The sequence below is a fragment of the Astyanax mexicanus genome, chromosome 22 (assembly GCF_023375975.1).
Source record: "Astyanax mexicanus isolate ESR-SI-001 chromosome 22, AstMex3_surface, whole genome shotgun sequence".
Lineage (NCBI taxonomy): Eukaryota > Metazoa > Chordata > Actinopteri > Characiformes > Acestrorhamphidae > Astyanax > Astyanax mexicanus.
The window spans coordinates 23,940,159-23,964,080 of NC_064429.1; the positions used below are offsets into that span (position 1 = coordinate 23,940,159).

At 34.4% G+C, this 23,922-nt stretch overlaps 2 protein-coding genes across 2 annotated transcripts in view; both read left to right on the top strand.

The window, feature by feature from the left end:
- The first annotated feature begins 5,128 nt into the window (after window positions 1-5,128).
- LOC103047558 (N-acylethanolamine-hydrolyzing acid amidase) lies at window positions 5,129-18,283 on the top strand. The gene is made up of 11 exons (XM_007243966.3): window positions 5,129-5,385; window positions 7,856-8,020; window positions 9,236-9,359; window positions 10,081-10,171; window positions 10,250-10,326; window positions 11,040-11,212; window positions 11,687-11,743; window positions 11,868-11,934; window positions 13,795-13,823; window positions 15,412-15,478; window positions 17,469-18,283. Exons 1-11 carry the CDS (start codon window positions 5,216-5,218, stop codon window positions 17,487-17,489), a joined length of 1,041 nt encoding a protein of 346 aa, XP_007244028.3. The 5' UTR covers window positions 5,129-5,215; the 3' UTR covers window positions 17,490-18,283.
- Window positions 18,284-18,455: 172 nt separating this feature from the next.
- ppef2a (protein phosphatase with EF-hand domain 2a) overlaps window positions 18,456-23,922 on the top strand; it is a 30,318-nt gene continuing 24,851 nt past the window's right edge. Inside the window, exon 1 of the mRNA XM_022667551.2 lies at window positions 18,456-20,034. The gene's annotated coding sequence lies outside the window, so the exon portion shown is untranslated. The remainder of the gene's footprint in view (window positions 20,035-23,922) is intronic.

Genomic DNA, 23,922 nt, shown 5'->3' on the forward strand with positions numbered 1-23,922 from the left:
TTTTGTATTTTTTGCATTTATTTTATATTTTAAAAAATAAATGTATAATATATATAAATATATACATATAATGTAGTATGTCATTTGAACCCAGATAGTGAAGAACATTGAATAAGCAATTATTTATGGTTTGCTGCCTTCAAACTACTTTTTTTAATAATAATATTATTATGCTACTCGGTAACCTATATCAGCCCTTTTTAAAATTGTTAAAACTTATAGTAAAAAAAAATAATAATATTAAAAACAATATTTTTTTTATTTAGAGATATATATATAAACTTACGTACTTACGTAACTCCAGTGGCGGGAAAATCGAGAGGGGTAACGCTGCAGGCCGCGTGTAAAAGGCGGGCCATATGTCAATCATTTTCGATTGGCTTAATAAAAGTGATTGGCAACAAAAATCGAGTATCTGATTGGCTGCAGTCGAAAATGATTGACATATGCTCCGCCCTTTACACACGCCCACTGAGGGCTCGGGCCTGCAGCCTTACCAAAGATTCGATTGTTGTTTTTTAATCAAAGCGTTTCTGAGCATTTAGCGCAGCAGCAGCTTTTCCACGGAGGAGACTTCAGCACCGACCTTTTTAATCTACTTTATTTTTCTTTAGTCATTGTTTAATTATCTATTTTGTCTTATAATTATCGTATATATATAATTGTCTTATAAGTTACCTGTTTTGTATCGTCACTAATTCTTTGTTGTTGTTGTTGTTTTTTTTTGTTTTTTTTTTACAGGTTAAGGAAGCCGGTGTGGGAACGACACCCCCAGCGGTCTGGTATGGTCTGGCGGCGGTTTTACGGTGTCTACTACCTGCATGTTAGTACAAATTTCTCGATTTTTAGACCAAATTCACCATCAAAAAGAGTCATAAATAACACTAAAAATAAAGATAGATCTGGAGCAGCATGAACTTAAGCAGTATTTGTGTGTTTAGCATGCGGAGTGCGAGGTTCCAGAGGTCCCCATCTCGTCGCATTTCGCCTTTTCATGTGAGCTCTATCTGTCTATCTACCTTTCTGCCTTTCTATATATCTATCTGAAGTGGTTTATGTAGCAGGTTGGTTTATGTATTTAAAATAAAATATAATTTTACACCATATTACCTATGCATGTGTGCTTAATCATCTTACAAAATTTGCTACAGCACATTTGAAATAAATGCACTGCTACATTTATCGATAAAAAGACTTGTAAAAATGCTTCAACATTTTTTAATAAAAAATTGGCATGAGTTTTTACCATCTCTTTTAATTTGTTTTGACAAGAGCACAGTGAGAATGTTCTGTCATATGCTGTTAAATGTATATTATATGTGTATTGTAAATGATTGATCATGTTAATGCATGATTTTGGACATGGTTAAAATACATTTTACATGTACTTTGATTTCAGGTGGACTCCAGTTCTTCAGGAGACCCCACCATTGTCCCGCCTTTTTGGGTGAGTCCCTCTTAGACTGTGTCTGTTGCTTTGCCTAAATATGCATAGATGATTCATCCATATAACAGCAGTACAGTAGAAAGCATATATATTCCAGAGTTGTTTCTAAAGGCCACTGAGGAGTTGTGGGAGTTAGTCATTAATTAAAACAAAAATGAAAGAATATAACACAAATAAAGGTGTATAACACAAATAAAGGTGTCTTTAATATATCTTTTTTATACTACCGAATAGTCCATGTGCCTGAGTTCAGCTCAGGCCCATCTGCACAGGTAAAAGTTTGCAGTTAGTCCTATATCATCTCTGTCTCATCATTTACAGTTCTTTAGGAATTCTATTCAGTTTTTTGCCTCGGGTCAGTGTTAAAGCATCACACATGTGATGTAACACTAATAAAGGGACTAATGATGGATTGTATTATATTATCCTATATTTTTGGACAGTACCAGGAGGCATGGACAGGAAACCTCACCCCCACATTACACCAGGAGCCATCTAGTCAGGGAAGCACAGGACTGCCCACACTCACATTTGACATGCTGGGTAGATCCTACAGAAATGCTCCCCCCTGCACTAACACCTCTATTTGTCCTCTGTCCAGATTGGATCGCCCTGTCCTGCTGGTTGAAGAGGCACACCCCCTTCACAGACTGGACTTTCAGGACACAGAGCCTGAATTCAAGCCTGTGCCAGCTGCACAGGTAAGAGTTTAGAATAAATCCTGCTCTCAGAAAAAGTATCAGCTTGTTTCAGTATGGTCCATGTATGTCCCATTTAGTGTATCTTATTTAATGTTAATTATGTTTTCATTATATAATTAACTCCACAACACAGCCTTACTGACAAGCTTTTAAAAAGTGTTTATTCTGTTTATAGTGTATTTTCTACCACTGAAATGATTAAAGGTCTACTGTTTTTTTCTGTGTCTCTGTCTTTTGTAGGACAAGAGTGACCTAGAGGATGAGGACTTTGAGGGCCAAAGGGAGACTCCTGAAACACCTCCCAAAACAAAGGTGAGAATTTAATGTTATCTAAAGCAAAAAAGAAAGAAAATAATGAAAACACTCTTTTAAATGGCTTAAAATAGCCAATAAAGTTTTCTGAATTGCACCAGTAAGGTGCAGTTATAAGTCTATTTCGTAGAACCTATATTTTCCAGAAATACGAGCAAGTATAGTTTGTTTACATATTACATATTGGGTAATTTGTTTAGTTGTATTGCTTATGCATGCCTATGGAATATCTATGTCAATGATTTTTACACAGTGTCTAACGTTATCTTGTATTTATGTAACTTTTTCCATGCAGAGACGATGGCTACAGTGCCTCTGGGGCTGCTTTCCAAGAAGGAGGAAGATACAGCCCCAGAAAGAATAAAAAATAAATGTGCACATTAGGATAGGCAACATAGTAAAATAGAGCAGGAAAGTTACGTACAAACATACATATATATTAGTTGGTTGAGATTATATAGTTAAAGGTGAGTATGGAGAGTATAAGGGAATGGGCTAGGACATTAGTATACCCCAGTTGTTGTTAGATAATTAAATATAATTAATTTACCATTATTTAAAAAAATATTTATTATATTTTAATATATTTATTATTATATAATATTATTTTATTATATATGTTATATTATTATATCTAATATATTATTTTATATTATTATATAATTTATTAATATAGTCTAGATTTTTTTCCTCCCCATCCACTCTCCATCATCTCTCCCCAAAATTAATGATGTATTTACCATTATTTAAAATATATTTATTATTTCATTTTTAAATCTGTATAATTTCATTTATTATATTATAATTATTATATAATTTATTGATATATTCTAAATTTTTCCTTTCCACTCTCTTTCCATCCAGTTCCCACCCTCTCTCCCCATAGTTATGGATGATTCATTTACTGTTATTTAAAATAAATTTATTATATTTTAATTTATTTATTATATAATTTATTAATATATTCTAGATTATTCCCCCATCCACTCTCCAACCTCTTTCCCCATAATTAATGATGGTTTATTCACCATTATTTAAAATCTATTTATTGTTTCATTTTTATGTATGTATTATTGCATTTATTATATAATTTATTGATTATATTCTAGATTTTTCTTTTCCACTCTCTTCCCATTCACTCCCCAACTTCTTTCCCTATAATTAAGGATGATTAATTTACCATTATTTAAAATAAATGTATATTTTTATATATTTATTATATCATTTATTAATATATTCTAGATTTTTCTATTCCACTCCCTCCCAATCCACTCCCACCCTCTCCCAATCCACTCCCACCCCCTCCCCATAATTAAGGATAATTACCATTATTTAAAAATCTATTTATTATATTTTTATATATTTATTTTTATAAAATTAATTTATATATAAACTACATTTTTTTCCTCCCCATCCTCTCTCCCCATAATCCACAATCCACCCACCCTTTCCACACTTTCTTTACCCTCTCTTCCCCCTTTTTTCCCATGTATCCTCTCTCCACCAACAGGCCCTGTTTTTAAAATAAATAAAAGTAAATTTAATCAATACAACTTTGTGTCTGTGAGTTATTTAACCAAAAGAGCTTTCTTCTTTACAACAGTAACCTGGGAACTGAAACTTAGTTTAAATTTGTGGGCCCCTAACACTACATTCACCAACCTGTGTAACATTAAAATTTAGTTGAATTCATGGTAAAGTATTTTTTTTTTTTTTTTTTTTGGAAATTCAATTAGTTATAACTATATACATTATAAATAATTCATTGTGTAGACATACCCATTTATATTGCCAGGGTGCAGTGTACGGGAATTTCATAGTGTGCTTTTGACGAAACATTTGAAAAAAAAAAAATAATAATAAATGGGCAATTTATATATATATATTTTTTTATACAGTTATACATTCTCTCTCTCTCTCTCTCCCTATATATATATATATATATATATATATATATATATATATATATATATATATATATATATATATATATATATATATATATATATATACACACACACAGCTCTGAAAAAAATAAGAGACCACTTAAAAAGATTTTCTTTTATTTTACCAAATTAAAAACCTTTGGTAAATGGATGATCACAAGCCATCAAACCAAGCTGAACTGCTTGAATTTTTGTACCAGGTGTGGCATAAAGTTATCCAAAAGCAATGTGTAAAACTGGTGGAGGAGAAAATGCCAAGATATATGAAAACTGTAAAACTGTGGGGTTATTCCACCAAATATTTTTTTCTAAACTCTTAAAACTTAATAAATATTAATAAGTGATTATTTGAGGTTTTTGTATTATATTTCAGTCATTTCTCATTTTCTGCTAATAAATGCACTAAATGACAATATTTTTATTGGAGAAATGTCCGTAGCTTATAATAAAACTACAATGTTCATTTTACTCAAGTATATACCTATAAAAATAGCAAAATCAGAGAAACTGATTCAGAAACTGGGGCGGTCTCTATTTTTATTTCCAGAGATCTATAGCCTTTGCTCGACTTCTGAGTTAAAATGTCTTTGTGTGATGAATGTGAAGTGTGAGCTCAGAGCTCCTGGAGCGAAGGTTTGTGTAGATGGCTGTAGGAGGTCCTCTAGTGGTGGATTTAGATCAGCACTGGGGGCTGAGCTCCAGTCCTCTCACTATTACTCAATACGGAAGTCAGAGAGAGATGGGAGCTGAGTGGAGTGCAGAGACCCGCAGACACCGCTGCGCACTCTGCTCAGTTTAGGGGTCTCGCCATGAACACGCTGCTGCTGTGGGCGGTGTTTGGAGTGAGCGTCTGCGGGGGCAGCTTCACCCCGCCTGCGGTGAACATCAGCCTGGACGAGCCGGCCGAGCAGAGATGGGCTCCACTGCTCAAGATATTCGATAAAGACTTCCTAAAGAAAGCTGCAGCAGAGGTGATCGAGTGAGTACACTGACCTGCTGACCCTCAGGATCTCTGAGCAGCACTACTGACTGTCTGTCTATCTGCCTGTCTGTCTGTCTGCCTGTAGATAATCCTAAATAAATAAAGATCACATACAGCAGATCAGCAGAGAACTTGGATCTAAGAACTTAGCTAATACTCTGTTTATTAGAGCAGCTTAAGACCTGCAGAAATACATATCTATGGTAAAATGAGTGTTTTTACTGCAACAAAGAGAAACAGTGGTGGTGCTATCTGACACAATGTGGTATGCATCACATATTAAGTAAATACATGGCCAATATCATTAGTCTACCCATTAGTGCTGCACATGTGCAATAGTCACAGTGCAAGAGGTGCAATGTCAAATTAAATGTTAAATGTTTAATAATAATATTATTAATAAAAATAATAATATTAATACACTTATTTATATGTATATTTTATATATTAAAATGCATAATGCTGTACATACACAGACAAGTGAAATAACTAAGCTAAAATCAACATTAATAAAGTCCAGATGAGAATTAAAACTAGTAAACAGAAGAAAACAATAGTCCAATAAAATAATAAAAATAAACCAACAAATAAAATCTCATTATTAGAGTTAGAGTTAAATAAATACAAAAATGATATTAATAGAAGGATTAAAAGGATAAAAAAACATTGAATGTGGATTAATACAAATATAAAAAAAATTAAATATGAACTAATTAAAAGCTATTTAAGAAAATGTTTTTTAAATCATAAAAAAACAATAACCGAGGAAACCTGACATTTTAAAAACTTTTTCTGTCAGGTGACAGATTATATCCACTGAATACCTTTTATTTGACTTAAATATTAAAACTCATTGTGCATTATTAATATCATGACATGTTGAAAAATTGACATTTGGTGAAATACATTTTCACAGTTTTATTTAATATGACAATATGTAATAAAAATTAGATACCTTTTTACCAAAACAAAGCAGCTGTAGTTTATAGAAAGTGAAAATTCTCTCAGTATGCTTCCTCAGAAGTAATTATTTTGACCTCTAAATAAGCCTTTCCAATGAATAACAATATAAAAAAACATTTTAGTTATTTTCTGTACTGTTACACATGATTTTTATTTAAAAGGCCTTCATGAATGAAGCTCATTTTTGTTTTTTATGTAACAAAAAAAAGTCGTCCAAATAACTGATTTTTCCCAAAAAGGGGACGTGGTTGATATATGGTTTTGTTGGACACAATGAATGATATTGCAATTTTTGGTGACAACATTTAATTAATAAATCCGGTGCATGTTAAAAACCAAGACTGCAAAGTTTTAGGCACACAAACAAAAAAATATTACTGTTATGTCCAGCAGAAAAAAAACAGTGAAACTGGTTTATAATGTAAATAGGGCAACTAACTGGATTGTCAGTAAACAGACTCAGGTCAGTAATTAGTAGACAGAAGTGCCACAAAGGAAAATTTAAATGGGAAAACTAGCTACGGTCCAAACCTTACAGAGCAAAATAAACAGGGTAAATTAAAAAAAGAATCAATGAGAAACAATCAAAAACAAAAACGTGCAAAATGCAAAATGTGAAAGGAGTACTGAACGTAAAGGAACATAAAGTAAAGTATTGATTATCACTTAAGCATGTATTCAATACTAATACGAGCATCATTATTGATGCAATTGATCTATAGGTCGATCAATTCCATCTGCAATGCAGAAGTAAAAGTAGCGTCCTTTCCCTATAAAACTCACACAGTGGACCATAGAACCACAGTGGAACTTCTGAGTGCATTCAGCATCTGTCAGCAGAGGAACTGAAAAACTTCAGGGCTGATTGTTCTCTTTTCAAATTCCTTAAGCTGAGGACCGAATAATAGTATTTAATAAATCAGTGCAGATGCTAAGCCAGCAGAAAATTATTTTAAAAAGTTGCTATAATGTGAACCTGGATATTGTTTTTCTTAACATTTTTATAATTAAAAAAAATACTTGGAATTAAATATTTTTACATTGTCTTCCATTGAATATCAAGAACATTGTTTCCTTATCCTGTAAAGTTTGTAATTAAATACATTAGATCTGATTAAAAACATTTAAACATTATTATTTTTGAATCAACAAAATGCATTATTTGTTTTAATTGTTTCTTCTCCCTTTTCTGAAGTAACATGCTCTATTTCTTTGGCAACTTTTTAAAAAATAGATATTGAAAAGTTGCTGTAAGGATTTGATTCTGTTTCTGGACCAGAAACACCAGAGCAGGTCGAGAGAAGTTCCAGAAAACTTGAATGTGGGATTAATATGCTTCTACTGAACCTTGATTTTGGGTTTGGTGCCTTAGGATTATGCAAGCTGTATGTGCAGAGATAAACAATAAATTCACCTCAGATTTGTACTAAGAAAGGATACATTTGGGAATATAGCTGCCATTGTGCTTTAACATGTCTTTAATACTGTTTCTCTCCTCTTTCAGCACCACTGTTCCAAAATGGGTGCACTATGCCATCAAACCTGTGGTAAAAGCTCTAGAGAAGTATGTGCCTCAGCCGTACGCCGGCGAGATCATGGGCATGGCTTCATTCTATCAGTCCGACATCTCCGACATTATTCTTCTCAACTTTGCCTATGAAGTATCAGCGTATGTATTGCTCACTCAAACCTCTGTGTGCATATGTATAATAATGAATTTACAAATTAGTCATAAATGTACCTCATTAGTGCTATTCTAATTATAAATTAACTAAGCAGTGCTACCCAAGTCACATGTGAGTGAAATTTACTCAGATAAGGGCAGCCAGTCTTTTCATAAACAAACAGATGCTGAGGCCAAGTTAGCCTGGACATATTTACTATCCTATCCCTTGTGTCTTTCAGCTGGAACAACAACAAGCAGTTGTAAAGAAGTGGTAAACTCACACTAAGTGTGATAGGGGATGCTGTATGCTTAATTTAATTTAATTTATGTGAGCAAAGAAGAAAAATGAACTTAAACCTGTTGTTTGTCAGCTGTTTGTCAGCTCTTTGCCTGCTCTGATAACCAAAGCTGCCATTGGTCTAGGGAAAAGTGTGGGGCTGGAAAAAAAATCCTAAAATTAGTCGAAACCCTGCAATATAACTAAAAATAAATTAGTCATTTTTCTTTATAAATTATTTTGCAGTTTTTTTTTTGTTGTTGTTTTTTTTGCACATTTTGAAGGAATATTTTCGGTTGCCAAATATTTGGTGCATTCCTATTTAAAGAATATATTTGTGTGTTTAAAACCACTTTAATTGTTAAATCACTCATATATTAATGTTTATTATTTACTATACTATGAAGCATTTTACAATGGGATCCAAAAGTCTAGGACAACTAGTGAAACTGGCAGTTTGCCTTTTTTCCTACTTCAGTAACGAATTCTTCCTCAAAAAATATCACAGTTACAATATGTGTTAAAATTAGAATCTCAACATAAATATTTGGTGGTGTGTTCCCCTTATATTTTAAAGACAATCTTCACTTTAGCTGCATAGATGAGTCCACAAGTTTAGGAAAAATCCCTAATATGTAAATCTGCATCTAAACATGAACTTCAGTGGAAGAGAAAAAAATTCTGACATTTTTGTTCTTGGTTCTTAACTTGGTATTCTTCTCATTTATCTGCAAAAACTGAGCATTTACTTAGAAATAGTTCTGAACCTTAAATATTTGTTAAAAGTTGTATTATGTGTATTTTATGTTATTTCTGCTAATTTGTAGGTTTATCTGGGGGAAAATAATGGTGTGGGACTTTTGAGCTTCAATGTATGTGTATGCGTGTACTGATAATGGTAAATTTCTATTCCTACACCTGGTTCCTGTTTTGTGTTACAGGTTTTGTACCAGCATTGTAGCTCAGAACAGTAATGGAAACATCTACCATGGAAGAAACCTGGACTATCCCCATGAGGTCCTCAAAAATCTGACCATTGATATTCTGTTCATCAAGAACAGACAGGTATGACTACCCTTGTGAAAAGAAAGTTTACTTAAACTAGGTAAAGAATACTAAACATACATTTTCTATTAATATACTTTAGAAAAATTCACATTAAAAATATTTTTTCTGTATTTCCATATTGTTTTTATGCAATATACTTTAAATATACGTTGTGTTGATAGAAAATGTATGTAGGAACTTTAAATACTGCTTAAAGTGCATTTTAGTGTAGTTTTTTTTTTTTAACCATTAGCATCATCATGCAAAGCAGTACATTTATAACATACTTCAATGTATTAAAAAATGTTTAAAAACACTGTAAAAAACACAATATTAAATCTACTTAATCTACTTTAATCTACTTTTATCTACGTAAAGTTTGTAGAATTATACTAAGAAAGCACTCAAAAGCACAAACTAATGCTTTTATGTTGTATTTAAACATAGCTTAATTACAAATATAAATAAAGTTAAATTGCCATAAGTTGTTTCAAAATTTAAAAAGTACATTTAGTACGTATTTAAGAACATATTAATTTTAATGCTAAAATTATGTGCTTTTTCATGTTAAGTATACTTTTAAAAAATATACTTAAATGTAATTATTTTACAAGGGTACACAACACAACTTTTGAAGACATCTGGTTTGTGTTACATGTGACACTTTATTTGGTATTGTGTCACATAAAACTTAACATTAACTGCCCTGAGCTCAGTTTTATTGGCTTCTCTTTTCCAGGTGGTCTACAGGGGCACTTCTTTCGCTGGGTATGTTGGGTTATGGACCGGGCAAAGTGCAAACAAGTTCACTGTAACTGGAAATGAACGAAGTAAGTACAACTGCTAATGTGATCTCACTCTCAGTGTTTTCCTTTCATGCTTTTAATTGTTTGATTTTGTTGTACCAGATAAAGGCCATTGGTGGGAGAATGTTATCTCAGCAGTTCTGCTAAAGAGTTCTCCGGTTAGCTGGCTGGTGAGAGAGGTAAATAAACCAGTGGAAGCAAAGTCCAGTTAATATAACCTTGATTAATGCCTATGAAGGTAGACTGATGCCTATAAAGATAATTTTTGCAGCTAAATGGTGACAAATGGTATAATGTATAATATTTCTTTTAAAGCTTTGTTTCTTTTTTAATTGAATGCAGAAGTATTCCTGAGTTAGAAGGGGACAAAATATTATATTTATTGATATCAATGTCCTGGCATGACCATCCCTACAGTGTCTCATATATTTATTATAAAACAGAATGGTCTGGTAGGTTTGTTGGATGTAATTTCTTTTTACATTCTAACAGTATTTTCAAATTAACAAAATAACGAATCAATATAAAAACACAGAATTTCACAGACCAGTATTCTGCATGCTCTATACAATCACAATTTCACTTGCATTACTGGTTGTCAAACAGCAATATATAAATATTTATTTTGTTATTTAATGTTTTATTGATTTCACTGTAATTGCAAAGTACAGGAAAATATCACATAGAATACATTACCCTCCTCCGATATTACATGATTATGGACTTAATAATTCAAATCTGTGTTGGGTCACTTCTCCATATGTTATGGTCTTGCCCATGCATAATATTTTTCTGGAAACATTTTGGAACATTTATCTACAATTATAAATGTAATTAATACACATGTGTATTAAAAGTAAATGTGTGTGTGTGTGTGTGTGTGTGTGTGTAGACTCTTGAGCAGGCCATGGATTTTCAGGATGCAGTGACGAGGCTAGCTAAAGTTCCCATCATCACTGACGTCTACTACATTGTGGGTGGTGTCCATCCGAGAGAGGGTGCAGTCATCACCAGAGACCGGAGCGGGCCTGCAGATATCTGGCCTCTGGATTGGGCCATGGGACAGTAGGCACATACTGATATATATTTAATCTAAATTAAATTACTCCAAATTATATTTAGTTTTCTAAAGGATTTTGCTTAGTTTGGAACCTTTCTTTAAATTATTAAAACTTCTTCAGAGTTGCTCCTCTCATCTATAAACTATAAAGAAATGGTTCTTTGTGTTTTCCTACCCTGTGCATAGAGTTACAACCCACTTCTGAAAATGTATACTGTTTTTCTGTGCTTCCAACATCTGATGCAACAAAATAGGGTCCTTAAAAACATCTTGTCACAAAAAAAATATTTCATGGTAGAGTGAGCCTCATACTGAACATTGTCTTATCTAAAGAACACTAATAATACTTACATATACAATAATTTCAATACCAGAATTCATAGCTTTATTATCTGGATGTTCACCAGATTTCACCAGAAATCAATGATTCAGTAAATGATAAGTGCAATACTAATAGTTATTTATGAACTGTGCTTTAGGTGGTACCTTGTTGAAACAAACTTCGATCACTGGCTGCCCTCACCTGATCGTAGAAGGTGTGTACATATCTAATGTTAAATCATTTAAATCTAATTATTTGATTTAAATCACAAATATTGGTAATGCTTATTGCTTTAAGATGTTCATTTTTCTATGTATGTGTCTATCTTCCTCCTTTAGAAATGTAGCTATGAAGGCCTTGAACACTACGGGTCAGAATAACATTAACACACGTTCACTTTATCAGGTAAACATTAAAGTCTCTTTATATTACATATCTTTATTTATTATTGTTTCTATAACCAGGCCTATCTTAGCCTGATGTATATAATTTCAGTATCTGATCATATCGTATCAGGCAAACAAATGAACAACAGCAATCCTATATATTTCTCATTTGAGTTTCTGCATTGAAGCACAACTGCGTTTAGATAACACGTCAGTTTGAATCAGTATAAAGGGGCATTGTATCACTGTGTTGCAAATAAAGATGCTTTTGTGTATTTTCTGATGGAGAAGAGAACATGGTGTTGGGACTGTTGCTTCTTAGTCTCTGAAAAGCAAATGTAGTCAGGAGATACAGAATCGCTCATTATTCAGCCTAGATGTATTAGTAAGTCAATATTGATCATATTAGGAAGTGATTTTGTTTTGAAGTGTTTTAAAAAAAACAATATATGTAAAAAAAAAACAAAAAAACAGGAAATGATACACAAAATATATATTGCAGACAAATCAGATAATCTTTTTTAAATCTGGATTTGTGTGTCTGGACATAAAAAAATATATCTGCATATGTTGCTGTGGCAACAAGGTCAGCATCAGTAACTAACTTCAGATGCTCTTTTTGCATCCCTGTACTTCTAACATTCTGTATTTTATAAGGATGTTATTTGCTTCATTAAGAGTGATGCAAAAGACATGCTAAGATCTGATTCGTGTTAAATCACATTTGAAACCACCTCCAATTTGTGTTTGGATCTGATTTGCAAAAATCTGATTTTATGTGGTCTGTTTTCATTTGTCTAGACTATGAAAAGTCAATCTGAATACTGCAATAGAACACGAGAGGGAGTTTGTTATCACAAATTATTTCACGGCTGTAATTCGGACGTAGATCATCACAGCCGTGATGTAATTCATGATAACACACGACCTCGAGTGTTCTATTGTTTTTATACAACAGTTTTTTTTTTTACAAAAAGAATTAAAAAAAAATCAAAGAACTTTAAGAAATTCAGTTTAAATATGTTTTAATATGGACTGTACCTTCCGCCAAAAAGTAGTTCCACAAAATCTGTCACAGAACTAAAATTTAACATCAAAACGGTGTATGGTTCATACAGAATAAAAGTTAGCTTGAAATCAAAATTGGGAATAAGCGAAGATGGTTACGGTAGGAGCGTGAAATAACGCTAATACTCTCTTCTTCTGCTGCTCCATGGAGTCGTCTGCACATTTTTGAGCATTTCTGCTTGTTTTGCTGGGTGGTGTTGGTTTTAGCTAACCGGCTGGACTGTGGTTAGGTTAGCGTAGCTTGATTTAGCTCAGCATTAGCTTAGCCTTGCCTGGCTGGTTAGCGTTGTGGCTGTCAGACGGCATTAGCCGAGCGATTTTCTTTCTCTTTTTTCCATAAAAGACGAGTCAGCGCTGCGGGCTGTGGGTGAGCGTGCCGCGGCTGAGCGCTAGCCTGTGCTAAGCTAACGCTGCTGCGGGTGTCCTGTGTGTATACGCCGTTACTCAGCAACGCGTCGGCGGAGTGATACAAGTTTAGTGTGAGAAGGCCGTGATGTTATCACATATATCAGCACGGTTAGACCACTTCTTAACCAATCAGATTGTGAAGTCGGAACTAACTGTTGTATATAATATAAATAAAACAATAATCGGATTTCGACTGGCAGTCTGAACAAAGCCAGATTACCAGTAATTTATTTTTTTAAAGTTTATCGGATGCTTGGTTAGCCACCACAGTACACCATACAATGATATTACCATGCAACAGATTTTTTCCATCTTAATGTTTATAGTTGGGTCTGTATAAAGTTTTATAGCCCTAACAGAGTTATGGATGTGTGCATTAACTGCAGCACTGTTTCCTCTACAGGTTTTATCAGTGGTCCCGGTCTGCAATGGGTAAGGAGCATTTTTTATATATATGTAATCACATGCTACACTTTCACATGGTGTTGGTTCCACACTTATCTTCAGTTCCTCTTTAAGGACATTTTGCATTAGTAGCATAAAACTGTGGTAATGAGGAACTGTAGAAAATTCAGCAGTTATGCAAGAACACATGCTCAGTGAAGTCATCAGACCAAAACAGTTCAAAATTTACTCATAGTTCATCCTGCAATGAGCAATGCAATGGTCTAACCACAAAGCTGAGTGTTGAGTTTGTCATGGCTGTCACGTAATCTTAAGTTTATGTAATTTTAAAAAATCTTTTGTGTTGGGTTGTGTTTAACCACACTGCGATATCCTGCCTATACAGCACTGACATGCTATGTATTGTTTATATTGGCAGAACACATCATTTATTTTTAGTTTTAAGGCTAATGTAGTGATAGAAAAAAGCTAGGGATCAACATAATTTTTTTAATGCAGCCTGGTGACTATCAGTTTTATTTGGTGATATAACACAGGAACACTTACTGTGGAGTTCAAAAGGTAGATTACCTTTTATTTATGCTGAAGTTTACGCTCTCTCATACTCACATGGTCATGCACACACAAACACAACACACACAGCTGATGGCATGTTTCCTCTTTTTAAGCTGCTGAGTGTGGAATATGGAGCTACACTAGGGTTTATTTTCTCCATTAAAACTCTCAGTTAAACTCAGCACATTACAATATTCTAGTTTAAAAAGCATTAAAACTACCCTAAGATATAATAATACAGTAAATCTACCCTGAGATATTATAATACATTAAGAAAAAAGGTTCTAGTCTGGCAGTTGTAAATCACACTGTAACATTATTACTTTCCCCTTCTCAAAAATACAGTTAAGTACCAGCATTTTAAAAAATACCCATTTTAAATACCCATTATCAAAAGTTTAGTTTTAAAGAAAAAAAGTGTGATTCCCAGCAATTGTGATTACTCACAGAAATCTATTGAGATTCATTGGATTAATGTTTTAAATCGAAACCACTTTGTGTACTGTAATGTGCATAATTGGTGGCTGCTTTTAACTGTACAGGTAGAAGTGTTCAAAATGTATAGAAGCAAAATAAATATTACGTTTCCTCAGTGTAAATCAATAAGTATCTGGAGACTGAGCCATTTTTTTTTTTTATCATTTTGTCTCTGTTCATCATTTCAGTTTTTTAGAAATTAAGCAATCGAGATATAATTAGAGATATGACAAGTGCAGACTTGAAGGTGGTTTGCATTAATTGTTATTAGTTAGAATTACAGACATTTTCACGCCAGTCCTTCCATTTTCTTATATCTGAGACAGTGTTGTATCAGAAATGTGTTGTATTTTTGAATTGTATCAGTTCAGTGCATCAATAATACTTATAATAATTATACTCTAAATGTGTTTGGTTGTGTTCAGTAATGTATTTCAGGTATAATTAGCTGGAACTCCTACATTTGGCTACTATGCTATGTTATTTATCCAGCGTATTGCCTGATTTGACTATTTTGGTGTGTTTAAAGTAATAAATCATTGTAAATTGCTGGCTAACATTAGTGTGTGTTTTTTGTGTGTAGTATCACAGTCTATACAACAGTAATGAGAGCAGCTGCCCCAGAGGAGTACAGAACGGTGGTCAGAGAGGTAAGAGAACCTGACTATATTTACATATCTTATTCAGCTTTTATAATTCACACAGTAAATTGTTCTTTTTCTTCCTCGCACTGAGATTAGAGAATAAATGTAAATTTTATTAATCTTGTATGAATTTGATGTTTTTGCCCATGTCTTCTGAACCATGTAAATTATTGTTTTATATGATTTATTTAGTGACTGATTATTTTTTACATTATATTTTGTCACTTTATTATATTATGGTCACATTTTGTGACTATAATTTTGTGACTTTTATTAATTGTTTGGAGAAACTTTAGGAAACTTTATTTTATATCATTTGTCAGGTGATTTTAAGGAAGGCTGAAAAATATCCACCAAGTTAGTCAGTATAGGGGGCGCTATTGAGGAGTTTATTTCTTTGTGCAGCATCTAAAATACATGAATGAATTTGTTTATATTGTATTTTAGATGCTGCACAAAGAAATAAACTCCTCTATTGCTCTCAAAGATGTGCAAATGCACACAAACACACACGCATCTTCACTAGTCACTGTAGAGAAGTGCTTCCAGTACAAAGTATTAGGGCCATGCCTAATACTATATAATACAGTAAATACTGTATACAGCATTGAGCTATGGAGCAGTGAAACAGTGATTACTGGAATGATGGTTTGGTTGATCCGATACGTTTGGATGAGTTAAGTGGTTAGGGATAATAAGGTGGTGTGGTGATCATCCAAAATTTTTATCTTATGGTCATTGAACCCCTCAAATCTTCACAGCAATGCGAGTCAAGTCAAGTAGAAAGCCTTTGCTGGAGACAGTTACTACTGAGGGCAGTACTTTTTTCTGAGAACATTTAAAGATCTCATTCCATTGTTTTTTTTCATTCATTTTAAAATGTCTAGTTGTGGTCTCTAATATGAATGAATGCCATGTGAGCCTTTTTATTTATTTTTTTTAAGTGTTCCAGTCTTTCTGTATAGCCCTGCTTTAGTTCACTGGATTACTGGTCTCTGAAGAAGGACAGGATTTCAGCTCTTGCTCATGAATATTCATACATGCAAACAGATCACCTCTGATTGGCTAACAGCACTGCAACAGAGAACACTACCTGCCTTTGCCCCACAGTCGATTTTACAGCTTTGAAACTTGCTGCAGCCTTAGTTATAAAGATATAGCACTGAGTGCTAGGTAAAGTTAACCCTTAAACTTCGCTTAACGTCAGACTCTCAGCGAGGCGAGCGGAGAGATGCCGCAGGGAGAACGGCATTATATCATGAAATCCAACGGGAACGGCACTTGTTTTGACCAGTGTTCTGTCGAGTTGTGCTACGTTGTCAAACCGTGCTTCCCTTGTGTACATTTAAGGTCTCGGAAAAAAACAAAGAATCCACCGGAGATCCAATTTAAACCTATAGTTACTTACACAAGATAGCTAACGTTAACTAGCTGGTGTAAACAGAACTGTAAGCTCTTTAGCTAACAAGACAGTGTCAGCTTTACTGCAGCCCCGGTTCAGCGCTGCCTGTTGGCAGTCCCAATCCGAGGGGGGCAAGGCCATGCATACTATTTCACAGGAGGACATGGACATTGTGCTTTTCCTGATTGACTCATTTTTTTGAGTATTTTATTTTTTTAGCTACTGCAGACTAAAGAGGTTGAGGAAGAGTTTCATGTGCAGCATCATATACAACTCAGAGAGACAGAAAAAAGTGTTTTTTAGCGGGCGAAGACGTTTAATATGTTCATGACTGATTTCAGTTTATTTGCGATGCCCTAGTTCTGGTGTGTTTGATTTAAGGTCTTCAAATGAGGATAATTAAAAACAAGTGAATTTGAATTCGCTTTTCCATAAGGTCACATGTCTGCCTCCTGACTGTCTTGTTTGGTTTGTTTTGGTGTAGTTATAGAGATTCAGCAAACATTTCAAATGACCTTTACTCTAGTTCTGATTTCTACAGTCATATTCTTTAACTACTCACCACTTTGACCCTGTTTTTCTCTCTCTTCACAGACCTGTGATGACTCCATTTAGGAATACAGTTCAAGCTCCCATCCAGAACAACCATCACATTTTGTTCTAAATGTGATATTGCAGGTTTACTCTGTGGATCAGAGACAATTTTAATGAAATAATTAGCTGTTTTATACTTATACAAATACAGACTGTGCATTTTACTGACTGGCAGGACTGCAGTCTGACAGGAGAACATTGTGGATTTTTATAGTTTTTATAAAAAAGGGAATGCTGCCGTAAGAGATTAACTTTGGAAATAGATTGGTTTTGGGGACACGAGGTTAAAGAAGTGCCTTATATTTGAAAATGGAAGTTTTTTGTGTGTGTGATATAGCTTATAACAGTACAACTAACTTGTTTTGAACAACCACAAGATCTATATTCTTATTAAGGATTCACAATAAATTATTTTAGCATCGCTATCACAATCTGCACATGCATAATAGTCATATCATAAATAGTTAAATGTCTTGTAAGGTAAATAAAATCAAACATATAATGCTACAACCTGCCTGATACAGAAGGAAACTTCACACAGTTGACATTTTCCAAGACTTTAATTCAAATGTTTAGTATAGTATATACAGATAAACTTCACAATAGTATTTGTTTCCAATATTATGCATCCATAATTCTTATGTAATTTCACTTTACCATGTTACCATTCAGTGTTAACAATAACGTTCACATAATGGTTTCTGTTAATTATGCAGTGAGCTGATTGGTTAAACTCTTTTGTCAAATATGGAAATTTTATATAAGAAGGAATACTGTTACGTTGTTTTAAATAAAAAGAAATGTGAATTTTGAAATGTCCGTATTAAAAAACAAATTGTTTATTAATAAAAGAGTGTAGTATGCAATCATTTATTAGAGTTTCAAAATGTTCAGTTCACAGCCCAGTCCATATAAGTAAATGACAGCCCATTTTAAACTCATTGTTTCTCTAATGTCATAAAAATACACCACACTCTAATGTACAGTTTTCCACCAACTACAGATACAGTATAGCCAAGTTTAGGTAACACTTTTATCAAACACTGGAAGTCAATAATCGCCTAAATACGCAGAGTCTCACCTACTGTTAAACTAAGAATAAATTAACTAAGGTGCACCATGTAGGAGTAATTTTAAACACATAATGTAGTTCTTATTAGTTTAAAGTTTCATGTTTCTAGCTTTTTTTTCACGTACTTGTCATCATACGTGGTACAGCTTGCTGTGAAATGCTTTAAGAACTGTCCACTTACATGAAACAATAGTAGTATTAAAGTATAGTATAAAGGTGTGTGTATTCCCACTGAGCTAACACATTTTTCGACCAGTTTAGATAATGCTATCCCCTGACTACATAATAAATCTTTTCTGTATTTAAAAATGTAAAAGTTTCCATAATCAGACACCCTTTTCAATTATCAAGTAACTGTACATACAGCTCTGGAAAAAAATAAGAGACCACTTAAAAATTATGAGTTTCTTTGATTTTACCAAAAAGCCATCAAACCAAGCTAAACCGCTTATATTTTTTGCACCAGGAGTTGCATAAAGTTATCTAAAAGCAGTGTGTAAGACTGGTGGAGGAGAACATGACAAGATGCATAAAACTGTGACTAAAAGGGTTATTCCACCAAAGATTTCTAAACTCTGCATATTTTTTCATTATTTTGAGAATTTCTCATTTTCTACAAATAAATGCTCCAAATGACAATATTTGTATTTGTAACTTGGAAGAAATGTTGTCCGTAGTTTAGAGAATAAAACAACAATGTTCATCTTACTCAAACATATACCTACAAAGAGCAAAATCAGGGAAACTGATTCAGAAACTGAAATGGTCCCTTATTTTTTTCCAGAGCTGTATAAAGGAGCCCAGCACTGGACTTTGAAGAAGAGAACCTATGTTCTGTGCAGGGACAAAACTTGATTGTTTAACTAACCACCTCTAGACTCCAGTGTTTCAGAGCATAAAAGCCAACAGGATGTTTACATGTACAATACATTATGTGTATTTATATTTTGTTAGTATAATTAATTAATCTCCCTGTGCTTACAGGAGCACATTATGCACATCACTAATCCCTAAAAAATATGACTGTGCACCGAGTTAATGACATAAGTCTCTATTACCAAAAGCTGCCCTTTCAAAGAATGCCATTTTCTATATAAAGCTCTGTCTAGTCGCATCAAGCTATTACACTAATCCCCTCGAGGCTTGTTTTCCTAATTAAGCAAACAGCCCCGACTCTAGAGGAAGCAGAACCTGCAGTACAGGACCGGAGCTCAGATGTACCTTTGGCAGAACAGGGTGTTTTTACTGATGTAACGGCAAATACTGGCTTTCTGATTGGCACTGTGGGTCACTGGTGGAGGATATGGTGGTGCCAGCAGCTTTGCAGGCCTCATGTCTTCATATCTAAAGTGCACTGGAGGTGTGGTGTTAGTATTTGCCACCTCAGGGATCAATGGGGCAACACCAGCAGGAGCAATTCTTTGCATGGCAGGTGTAGGAGGTAAATATAGAGCCTTTTGGCAGATTTCCTTGATGAGAAGAGACATCCACCAGGTGAGTTGACCTTCTGAAAACACACACACATTTTTATTTATTTATTTTTAAATAGCCTTTTCTTTTAAAAGCAGGATAAAACAATATGGTTTTGGTATTTTAGGGTATGGTGAAATAACTGTCAAAATTAATGAAAACTTGCTAATAAAAACATGCTATTAAGTATTTCTGTCAAATGTTTGTTTTTCTCCAAATGTACTCAACAGTAAATATACATACAGGACAAACAGATTTTTACATTATTACCATAGGGATTTTTCACAAAAAAAAAACAAAAATAATTGAGTGAAAGAAAAGAAATATATGTTTATCATAAATTGGTATTTATTTCAGCATAAACATTTTTTTGTTTATTCCAACATTTATTTGTTTGTAAACAATCAATAATTATTATTTATATATGTCTAGGGCTGTCTAAACTGTTTTTAGACATATTTTGCCAGAAATAATTGCGATAAATTTTTATTATTGCAATTGTAAGGGCATTTAAAGACACTAATACAATGAAAATATAATAGCATAATAATTAATTTCACTGTTTAAAAGAGTAATGTATTTTGAATTAATATTAGTAAGAGAGATTTCTTTTTTGGCAATAAATATTTATGTCTGTCAAAAAAGTCATATTAAGTCATGTCAAACTGTCATTGAGTAGTCATTAAATAACAAGATAAATAAAATGTTTTCCAATAAATAATCCTCAAACTAAATATCATGGATACACAGCCACAGCTACTATACATCAAAACCACTTGCTGTTTCATCAAATCAAATTGTGCTACTCAGTAAAATTAGCTTGCAATTCTGTTGTATGAAAAGGCACTTTTCCTTTCATGCATTCCTTCAGAGCTATAGAGTAACCACTAATCACTTTACTGTTGTTTATAAAGGAGGAAACCTAAAACTTGTCAAATGGCTTGTTGTTTTCACATAAGTAAATTGGCCCTTGGCCAAATTTACTTAATTTAATCTGTGTCAAAGATAGCATTCATCAGACAAATTGCTTGTCTCGAATTTAAATAGTTTCGAAATTACTACATTAAGTTGTGTCTCTGTGCTTAAAAGAAATCGAACATAATAATAATAAAAAAAAATACAAATTCAGAAACATTAGGTAAGGGCCTGAATCACATATTTGCAACAAAACGTCTGTTATGAAATATGGTAGATTACCATTAGTACAGAGGTCAGGTATAATTATGGTCATGTTTATATATTTGTGACAGGTTTAGAGATCCACCTCATACAGTAGACTATATTTGACTTAATTAAGGTCATTCATACATGCAATTTTTGATACTTAATATTTTTTTAACACAAATATTTGCTTTTTCTAACCACACTACAGCTGTGTTTTTTCCGTTAACATTACTGATAAAACTCCTCCGCCTGGTAAAGTAGTTCTAATATAGGTCTAAAATCGTGCAGTTCTAGGAAAGTAGTGCACTATATCCACTCTGTGTTTTCCCCACCCGTTCTCCGGCCAGGGTCTGCTGTAACATGATTGGCTGATGCAGCATACTCCTGCACTCTGATTTGTTCAGGAGTCGAATAGGGGTCTGAAATAAAGATAAATAGCGCTGGTTGCGCTCTGTGTGTGTGTGTTGTAAAGAGGATTAAGGCCAATCAGTCAGGTCAGCACTGGGCCGGATTTAATCTGTCGCCTGGATCTGATTACAGCACGGAAAAGCGTGACGTTTGCTGTGGTCTGCCATCAGAACAGCTTTAAAATACAAGAGTTATTCTGTTCAGTGTATAGTCTAACTCATAGCTTTACTATTTTTATACTATATACAGCTCTGAAAAAATAAGAGACCACTTCAAAATGATGAGTTTCTTTGATTTTACCTAATTTAAAACCTTTGGAATACAATCAAGAGGAAGATTGATGATCACAAGCCATCAAACCAAGCTGAACTGCTTGAATTTTTGCATCAGGAGTGACATAAAGTTATCCAAAAGCAGTGTGTAAGACTGGTGGAGAACAACATGCCAAGATGTATGAAAACTGTGATTAAAAAACAGGATTATTCCACCAAATATTGATTTCTGAACTTTATGAATAGGAACTTGTTTTCTTTGCATGATTTTAGATCTGAAAGCTCTGCATCTTTTTTGTTATTTCAGCCATTTCTCATTTTCTAAAAATAAATGTTCTAAATGACAATATTTTTTGTCATATATGGTAGTTAAATGTGCCTGTGCATATATTAGCGCTATTTACGGTAGTGAGAGCGCGGGCATCGGGAGGGCGGAGATAAACAAACTGGGTAGAGTGTATGCTGTTGCTGGCTGAAGTTGCTCCATTAAAAGATCCATAAAACAAAGTAAAGCTTGAGTTTCATTCCTCTACATGGTGTCAGAAGTAAACGGATTATGGCCAAGTTCAACCCTCCGTTAAACTTCTCTTTTGACAAGCCGAGTGAGTGGCCGGATTGGAAGCAGCGTTTTGTGAGGTTCAGAACCGCCACTAAATTAGATAAAGAGGATGGCGCCGTGCAAGTGAGTTGCCTGATATACGCCATGGGGAGCGAGTCAGAGAATGTCTACCGCTCGTTCACGTTTGAGGAAGAGGGACACAGTAATGACTTTGACCGGGTGCTGGGGAAATTCGACGAGTACTTTGTGCCCCGGAGAAATGTAATACACGAACGTGCGTGCTTTCATCAGCGAGTGCAAAGACCGGGAGAGAAAGCCGAGACTTTTATAAGAGCTCTGTATGAACTGTCTGAACATTGCGACTTCGGCGCTAGCAGAGACGAGAATATCCGTGACCGAATTGTTGTTGGAATTCTCGATAAAGATGTATCACGGAGGCTGCAGCTAATAAAGGACCTGACACTAGCACTGACCATAGAGACAGTCAGGCAGTCTGAAGAGGTGGCTTCACAGGTCAGCATGCAGGGAGAGGCAGCAGGGGTGATACACGAGATCACTCACAAGCAGCGCAGCAAATACACCAAGCTCTATGGTAAGCCGAAAGGGGGAAAAGATGGTCTGTGTGGAAAATGTGGGCGAGAAAGGCACAGTAAAGATGAAAACTGCCCAGCTAGAAAATCCAAATGCAATGCATGCAGCAAAATTGGACATTGGGCTAGAGTGTGTCGGAACAGAAAAGCTGTTAGTGAGGTGACTGAGCAAGCAGAACAGTCATATTTTCTGGGAGCTGTGAGTAAAGCAGAGGGTTCATCAGAGCAATGGACTGTAAAGTTGCTGGTGGGCTCCACACCTGTTGACTTTAAAATCGACACAGGGGCTGATGTGAGCATCATTAGTGAGGAGACCTACCACTCACTATTCCCCAAAAGACCACTAGAGACTGCTAAAATTCCATTGGATAGTCCAGGTGGCGAACTGGAGTGCATAGGTCAAGTCCAGAGCACTGTGACATATAAAGGAGAAACCCATCCTCTCACAGCATATGTCATTCGTGGACGCACAGTAAGCAATCTGCTCAGCAGACCACTCTCAGTGAAAATGAATCTGGTGAAAAGAGTGAACGAATTGGTGTGCAGTAAAGGACACTCACAAGCATTTGGTGAGCATGGGACATTAAAGACTGAACCTGTGAGAATTCAGCTAAAAGACAATGCTAAGCCTTTTGCGGTGCACACAGCACGACGTGTACCATTCCCTTTGTTGCAAAAGGTCAAAGAAGAGCTCCAGAGGATGGAGAGAAATGGCATCATTGAAAGAGTGACACAGCCCACAGACTGGTGCGCACCCATGGTGCCAGTCCTGAAGAAGAGCACAGGTAAAGTCCGTATATGTGTCGATCTTAAGAAGCTGAACGAAGCTGTAAAAAAGAGAACAGTATTTGTTGCCTACTACTGAAGAGATTACAGCAAAACTAAGTGGAGCTACTGTATTTTCGTCACTCGATGCTGC